Source organism: Myotis brandtii, unplaced genomic scaffold (assembly GCF_000412655.1).
Source record: "Myotis brandtii unplaced genomic scaffold, ASM41265v1 scaffold120, whole genome shotgun sequence".
Lineage (NCBI taxonomy): Eukaryota > Metazoa > Chordata > Mammalia > Chiroptera > Vespertilionidae > Myotis > Myotis brandtii.
The window spans coordinates 3,982,525-3,991,000 of record NW_005354174.1 but is presented as its reverse complement, the minus strand read 5'-3'; the positions used below and the strand labels follow the sequence as shown (position 1 = coordinate 3,991,000).

Here is an 8,476-nt window from a genome sequence, read left to right as displayed (position 1 = left end):
AGGGGCGCCCCCTAGTGCCCAGCATGGGCCGCTGCCGCCCTCCTGCTCCGGGAGGCCCTGACGACTAAGCCTTTTCCCCACGGAGCTGGGGCAGGGACATACGGGGCCCAGGGAAGACTGGCGTCTCTGAAGGGCAGGAGGAGAGCATCCCTGGGGTGATGCTTAAAAAGGGGTCTCCACGGAGGGGATCCTGGGAGCCCCCCCTGCAAGTGCCCTGGCTGCGATGCTGCCATCCCGCGTTCCTCTAGAGCAGCGGTTCTCAACCTGTGGGTCGCGACCCTTTCACAGGGGTCGCCTAAGACCATCGGAAAACACATATATAATTACATATTGTTTTTGTGATTAATCACTATGCTTTAATTATGTTCAATTTGTAACAATGAAAATACATCCTGCATATCAGATATTTACATGACGATTCATAACGGTAGCAAAATTACAGTTATGAAGTAGCAACGAAAATAATTTTATGGTTGGGGGTCACCACAACATGAGGAACTGTATTAAAGGGTCGCGGCATTAGGAAGGTTGAGAACCACTGGGATAGAGAGATGCCATTTGCCATCCTACTTCAGGAATCTGGGACTAGCTCTAGGACCACATCCTCCCCTGCACCAGCCCCAGTGTGGGGGCAGCCAGTTCTCCCTGGAAACGCGGATCTAGGTCCGCTCCACCTGCCCCCAGCCCTGTACACACACCAGAGGCCGGCAGGCACCGCTGAGGTGGAGTAGAGCCCTGGGCAGGGCCGGTCTTGGCACCTGGTCACATGCTGCCCTCGCCTGGCTTCCCGCCAGAGCCATGATCCAGAAAAGAGCCACAGAGCCGCATGCCTTCCACCCTCCCCCGGGCCGCACTCTTCCTTGGTCCCCAGCAGCCTGGCACGCCTCACCTGGTTGGCAGCACTTCATTAAGAGCGGCTGCCAGAGCTGAGTCACAGTGTGACCTGCCGCCCTAGCTCAGTTCAGGAAAACGAGGAGAAAAGGCAAAACCTCGGGGCCCACTAGGTGGCACAGAGATGCCAGCCTCTTTGTGGCTCTGTGGTGCCCATGCCAACCTTCTCACCAGGCACCCCGCCCCTGCACCTGGTAACCGAAGCCACACATAAATGGCACAGGTGGCACAGAGGTGAGGGCAGCTGGGGAGAGTCCCTGGGTGGGTGTGCCCAGATCTGACAACCTGTCACACCTGTCTGTGACCCAGCCCCCCTGCCAGTGCTGCCCAGCTGGCACGAATGACTGTCACCACAGCCAAGCCCAAGGCCAGGGAGGGGAACAATGCCTCCTGCAGCTATCAATCCAGGTGTGAACAGGAGCAGGCAGGAGGCCTTCAGGCCAAAGGCTGGGCCAGAGCACCTCCCCATTTGCACAAGTCAAGGCAACTGCCTTTGAGGGAAAGAACAGGGTGAGTGAGGAAACGGGGAAGCTTGTGGGGCTGGGGCTTCCTGTGGCGGAGGGAGAAGCTGAGAGGGTCCAGGTAAAGATGGGGGGATGTCAATTTGTCAATTGCTCCTACTCCTTGCCCTTCTTCCACAGTCAAAAACTGTTTCCAAACAGTCAGGGGGCACTCACTCAAGCCAATGGGAAAAGAAATGTATTGAGAACAAGAGTTTCCCCCAAGAATAAAGAGCCCCCACCCCCATTCCATCTCCTCACTCAGACCCCACTGCCATCCCACTGCCTCTCTGTCTTCCCTCCCATCACATGGCCCTCTGCTTCCAGCCACTTGATCCCTGGCAGACTTCTTTACAACCTAGGCCAATCCCCCCAGCCCCCCTTCCTGACAAGTTAAGGAAGTGAGAGTTCGTGTGGGGGCACTACCCCGAGAGCCTCCTCCAGCTATTCATCCTGCAAACATTTGCAGCACCAGGCCCCATGGGGATCTGAAGATGAATAAGATGCTTTTGTTGAGGGGCTTACAGTCCAGCTGCCCTGGCCTGTGGGAAGTCTAGGAATTTCCCAGCCCCAGACTGCCATCTCTGTTCCCCACACTGTTCCAGGCACTGCAGCAACGTGTGTGGCTGGCCACCAGGGCTGGGGTGGGGGCGGGAGGGGCAGCAATGGCACGCCCCTCCAGGGCAGATCCCGCAGTCTGCTGTGGCTCTGCAGCCTGAGAGATCTTCTTGCTTTCCAGATTCCGAGTTGGGAGATGGAAATGAAAACAGCATTTATGAAGGCAACAGGCGGGTCATCTAGCAAGGAGCTGGCCATGGAGCTCGGCGGAGACCTCTCCCCCAGCCGCCCTTTCTATGCCCCCAGGTGCCTCCCTCCCTCCCTCCCTCCTCTTTACTGAAACCGAGACCATGTGTCTGCAGTTACCGTGTTTACTTTATGCCACTCCCTTCTTGGGGTTTGGCTTGAGCGTCTACGGACAGCAACAGCCAAGACCCCGACAGCACAGGCCAAGCAGCCTGGCTTGTTGAGCACCCACAGGCTGCCCTGCTGCTGCCCCTCAGCCCAGAAGCCCCAAAGGACCCCACAGCCCTGACAGGCCCAACGGCCTGGGGTCCCTCTGCTGAGGGCACCTGTTCAGGCTGCCACCCTGAGTGGAATCGAGGTGCGTATTCAGTAAACCGACTTAATTTACCCAACTCTGTTTTAAGCTTATTTCAGTCTCATTGGACAAAGGCTCAGGGCCTCTGACTGGGAGGAGAGGGAAGCACAGCCCACAGCGCCCCCCCCCACCTCCACTTCTCCTTGCTCCCCACCACCACCATCGGGAGGGGTGACACATCCCGGACCCCCGGGGGCTGGTCAGGACCTGATTGGTGTGTGGACTCCACTCTGCTCTCCTCTTAGGGCCCAGAGACCAGGTCAGACGGGGTGAAAAAAGGTCAGAGAAAGCTCATGAGAAGAGAGAACATTATGTGTTTCTGTTTGTCTGTGGGGGGAGAGGGGGTCAAAAAATAAAAGATGGTGGGCACATACTACTGATAAATGCAAAAACATTATGCTAGGTGAAATAAGCCAGACACGAAAGACTGCACAGCATATGATTCTATTTACATGCAATTTCTAGAAAAGGCCACACTGTAGAGACAGACCAGTGGTCATGGGGGTTGGGACTAGGGATGGAGACTGACTGAAGGCAGCTGGAGAGGACTTTGGCAGGTGATAAACATTTTGCATTGATCTCTCGTCGTCACAATAACCCTGTGAGGCAGGTATCATTAACCTCATGTTACATGGGAGGAAACCCTATACAGTGAGGCCTTGACTTACGAGTTTAATTCGTTCCTCGACGGAGCTCGTAACTCAAATTACTCGTATGTCAAATCAATTTTCACCATTACAATGACACGTGATGCTGGGCTGATGTTGTGGCGTTCGCTGCGCCAACTAGCGGTGGGGTATCTGAAGCTGGCTCGTAACCCGAATTTTAGCTCGCAACTCAAAGCAAAAAATCGGCCGAGAGACGGGACACTCGCAAGTCAAGGCCCCACTGTATTAGGATTCTCCAGAGAAGCAGAACCAATCGGATTTAAACAGATATATAGTTAGAGATGTATTAGGAGGATTGGCTCATGCAATTATGGAGGCTGAGAAGTCCCACGACCTGCCATCTGGAAGCTGAGACCCAGGAAAGCTGGTGATGTCGTTTCAGTTCAAACCCAAAGGCCTGAGGACCAGGAGAACCGATAGCCTGTGTCCACGTCTCCGTCTGAAGGTCTAAGAACCAGGGGCATGGATGTTTGAGGGCAGGAGAAGATGGATGGCCCAGCTCAAGCACAGAGAGAGTTTGCCCTTCATCTTTTCATTCATTCAGGCCCTCAACGGATTGAATGATGTCCGCCCACGCCAGGAAGGCAATATTCTTTACACAGTCTACCGATTCAAATGCTAGTCTCTTCCCGGAACACCCTCACACACATACTCAGAAACAAGGTTTTACCCACTATCTGGGCGTCCCTTAGCCCAGTCGACTTGACACATAAAATTAATCCTCACAACATCTAAGCTCCAGGGCATGACACGCCCAAATTTACAGGGTGTGAGTCAGTCTGGTGGCTAAGACCATGCTTCTGGACCACCTGAGAGGGTAGCATCCTTAACCAGCTCCAGCAGTCGGGTGCATAGCAGAAAGGGCCTTGAAGAATGGAGCCCAGGCAAGCCAAGAGGTGGGGGCAGGAAGAAGCCGGGAGTGCACACAGGAGCATCTGGCTAGAGTAGGGTCATTGGGCAGGGGAGTCAGGGGGCCCCATGCTCAGGTCAGGGAGCTAAGGTTCCACACAGACAGGAGGGAGCTACCAAAAGCCACCAACCTACACTTGGTGAGATGAGGCAAGTGAAACCCAGAAGAGCTGATGGCAGTAGGAGGAGAGCACACTCCCGTTAAGGAAAGAAATGGGAACTTTAAAACATCCAAGAGTGTAAATGTCTATGCATCCATCGAGCCCCCACCTCATCTCTCTGCCTTCTGAACGCTCTCCCCCATGATCCCACCCCAGCCCGGGCTACCCTGATAGAAGTACCCCCGCCCCCCGCTTTTTGAAAGTTCGTTTTCCGCCACTCCACTCTCATGATAAAGCTACATCAGTATCTGTGTTCGATAACCGAAGAAAATCTGAAGAGTTTTTTCACTTTTAGGAAAAAAGCGGAAATAGTTTTCCGTGTTTGTTCTGCAATGAGCCCTTCCAGCAGCAGTGAGCATGGCCCCACCTAGCGCCTTCCCTGGGAACTGCACCCAGCATCTCAGCAGCAAGCTGCCAGAGCAGGGACCGTGTCTGAGGCTGTGCTTCGTCTTGATTTATTTTGTGCATCTGTTATCAAGTGTCCAAGGGATCAGAAAAGCCTAAGAGAGCTCATAAGGATGTCACCCTTAGTATAAAATTGGACATAATTGAGCATTTGGATCATGGTGGTGAGCGAAATAAAGGCAGTGTGCATGCTAAATTTTAGGTCTGGGAAGGCTCATCTTCGCTTTCTGCCATTTCAACTGACAAGGGGGTTGGTAGGAACGCGCTGCTTCCGGTTGGCTGGGGAAGCCCGAGACGGCCTTGGAAGGGAAGCCACAGGACAAAAGGAAAGAGATCATTCTTGGGCCTTCAACTCCAGAGAGGCTTCTGAAACCGTCAGCAGAGATGACAGGTTGAGACTGGCTGCAAGATCGCAAGGGGGGCTCCCCAGGACCCGCTGCCCACCCCCAACACTCTCCATAGTGCAGGGAGGGTGGAGGGGCGGTGGCAGGGCAAGTTCGTCTCTCTGTGCCTCAGTTTCCTCATCTGTACAAAGGGTCACAGCACCTACCTCGGGGGTGTTGAGAAGATGAAGTGGGTTCATTCATGGTAAGCAGGCAGAACAGGGCAGCAGTGGTAACTACCCAATACGCATTAGGATGATTATCATTATCGTGGAGGAATGGCATGTCTGAGGCGGTTCCAGGGCGAGGAAAGACACCATCCAAAGTTTCCCAAGCCTCAGAGAGACAGAAGGGCCTCTCTGCATTAGCCAGCAGGGACATACAGCGACAATCCCTGCTGCTCCGTAACAACTCAGAACTCAGAGGAGGAATGCCAAGAGGACGAGATAACCTTCACCACCCAGAATTCCCTTTAAGGGCTAAAACTGAAGTCCTGCCACGGCCCGATATCGGAAAACAGTCCATTTATTTGCACCAGCACCAAATCCGCCTCAAGTCCTTTCCTTTCTCCAGGGCCGGCACCCCGCCTGCTTTTCCGGACGAGGAGGGACTGAAATCTGCAGCTCAAGACTGAGGTCGGCCTTTTCCTGGGGCTCCTGGCAGCCCAGGCCCCTAAGACAAAGAACATCAGGCCAGGCCTGAACATCTGGGCACTTGGACATTATGCCGGCCCCCTGGCCGCCTCTCCTTATTTATCCCAACTCCCTTCTCTTTTCCTCCCTCTTCCTGCCTTCTTTCCTGGGGTCTTCCCTGAAGATAAAATCTTTACCTTGTCCCTGCAACAGACTCAGCCCTAGTGCTCAAGGCAGCTTGGCAGGGCTCGGGCAGCTCCGTTCCAGGAGCGCCATGTGGTGTGGCTGGCCGGCTCCTCACCCCTGCGGCCTCACAGCGCTGCCCACTGGGCCAGGCCAGCTCTGCCAGGACACCTAGGAGGAGGCAACTCTGCCCTGACAAGAAGAGGCTGTTAAAGGCCTGACACCGCGCTCCCATTCATTCATGGATTCCGTGAGCCGTCACTGAGCGTCCAGGTGGCCAGAGCTGGGCCGGTTCAGTCCTGCCAGGCGAGGTTGGGCTCAGTGCCTGGCATACAGTGCCCTTTGCCCGGGGCCCACGGGGATGGGTCTCAGGGCATCCCCCTCCCAGCAGAGAGAGCACGTAGATGGGTTGTTTAGAGCTCAGTGAATTGGAATGAGCAGACAGAAAGGACGCTCTGCCACGTGCTCTGCTAGGACCGGGCGAGTGGCCGGGCCCAGAGCCTTCCCCCGGCCCCCACTGTCCTCTGGCAGCGGGGAGACGCCAGCCAGGAGGCTTAGAACAAGGTCTGCGGGGGCCCGAGACCCATGAAACGTCTGAAATGCTTGTGGGTCGGGGCATGGCTCTGGCAAGGACTTCAGCCCCCAGCAAAGGAGAGAGGAGTGAGGACAGGTATTTCTGGGGGGATTTAAACCTCCAGACACTCGCCCTGGCCGGTGTGGCTCAGTTGGCTGGAGTGCCGTCTTGTACACCAAAAGGTGTTCCTCCCTCCCTCCCTCCCTCCCTTTCTCTAAGATTAATAAAATATAAAAATAAAAATAAACCTCTGGTCACTCAACCAACCACTGCCTGCAGGCAGCACGGGGCATCTGGGCCCTCACTTCCTCAGCTGCCCCTGCCACCCCAGGAGCCGAGAGCCTGCCATCACTCCTCAGCTTTTCTCTCCCAGGGCAAGGGCTGCCGCCTCTGGGTGACTCCCCGCAGCTGGGCTGTGGCCCACGACCCACAGGGCACTGAACCCACAAAGGAAGCTGTTCCTGAGTTTGGAGAGTGAGTCACTTCAGGGTGAAGGGGATCCATCATTATCCCCCCCACCCCAGGGATTGGGGCTCCCTCCTGTTCCCAAGTCCTGTTGCCACTGCTGGGGCTGCAGGGGAGCCTGGAGGAGGGCCTTGGGCTTGACCTCAGCCTCTGGCTCAGGAAAGCAGCTCCCAGGCCCCGCTGGGGCTCCGGCTCAGGAAGTGGAGCCCCACCCGGAAGAGGACAGGATGAGACTTTTCAACATGTATCCTCTTTATGTCATTTAGGCTTTGGACCATGTGACCCTATTACCTATTCAGAGCAGGAGAAACTTGTTTTAAAAAATCACAACACACACACACACACACACACACACACGTCCACCACTGAAGTCACGAGCCAAACCACCTTCTTCAAAGGTCAATCAGATTAGCCATTCCCACTAACTGTCCACTCTACTTAAACCAACACCCACACGCTCTACCGCTGGGCAACTGGGTCTCACCGACCTCCTGGCCCGCCCCCGCCCCCCTCCCCTTCCTCCAGCTCCAGCCAGCCTGGCCTCCCTGCTGGTCCCCTGAAGCACCAAGGACTCCCACAACAGGGCCACGGGCACTTGCAGATCCTAGTCCTGGACCGGGCCTACGTGACTGCACCGCTCACTCCCTCATCTCCCTCTGGCAGAACCCACCCCAACCGGTGTCCCCCCCCCCCGCCCCCCGTGGCCCACGTGAGCCCTCCTCACAGCGCCTGGCTGACCTGGCACAGTGACCGTCCCTTGTGGGCAGGGCTGTCCCTTTGTTCTGTGCTGCATCTCCGGCTCAGGTATCCTCCGAGTGAGTGAAGGTGGGGGTGGGGGGCGGTCCCGCCTCTGGGTGGCTTCAGAGCCCAGGCTCCCAAGGACAGTTGTGCGCTTCCCCGAAGCTCAGAGGCCGCCGTGGGAGGTGGATGGTGTGGAGCCCCCGCCCAGGGCTGGCCCGGGCACTTCAAATGCTCCCCTGGGAGCCACAGCCCAGAAATATCAGGAGCAGCTGACATGTGTGGGGCACTTACTGCACGAGCTCGGGCTCCAGGCGCAGATGGCCTCACTTCATCTTCCAATACCCTTAACACAGTGGCTCTCAACCTTGGCTGCACATTAGAATCACGTGGGAATCTTTTTAAAATCCTGATTTCTGGGCCTCATCCTCCAGAAATTCTGTTTCTTTGTTATGGGGTGGGGCCACAACATTAGTAACAAAGAAACAGAATTTCCGGAGGATGAGGCCCAGAAATCAGGATTTTAACAAGATTCCCAGGTGATTCTAATGTGCAGCCAAGGTTGAGAACCACTGACTTAACACAACCCTAGGAGGTGAGTCCTGCTCTCCCATTTACACCTGTTGAAAGTTAAGTTGCCCAAGCGCGCGCTCTCTCTCTCTCTCTCTCTCACACACACACACACACACCTCACACACAGACATGCACACCTCACAACTCCCCAGGAACAGAGAGAGAAGGGGGAGCAGGCCCCAAAAGGCAAGGTCCGGGAAGAAGAGACCAGAGTGAGGGTGTCCCGGTGGGGCCA

At 55.7% G+C, this 8,476-nt stretch overlaps 1 protein-coding gene across 6 annotated transcripts in view; it reads left to right on the top strand.

Moving 5' to 3' along the window:
- The window catches only part of MARCH10 (membrane-associated ring finger (C3HC4) 10, E3 ubiquitin protein ligase), an 86,304-nt gene extending 79,674 nt beyond the window's left edge, over nt 1-6,630 (top strand). For 3 of the 6 annotated variants that reach the window (XM_005858603.2, XM_005858606.2, XM_014532024.1), the window contains one exon: nt 2,131-2,376. In XM_005858603.2, the coding sequence (XP_005858665.1) occupies nt 2,131-2,289 (159 nt within the window). In that variant the 3' untranslated portion in view covers nt 2,290-2,376. Of the gene's footprint in view, nt 1-2,130; nt 2,377-5,649 lie in introns of those variants that run through there. The other 3 variants (XM_014532019.1, XM_005858605.2, XM_005858604.2) reach the window with 2 other exon arrangements.
- The last annotated feature ends 1,846 nt before the right edge of the window (nt 6,631-8,476 follow it).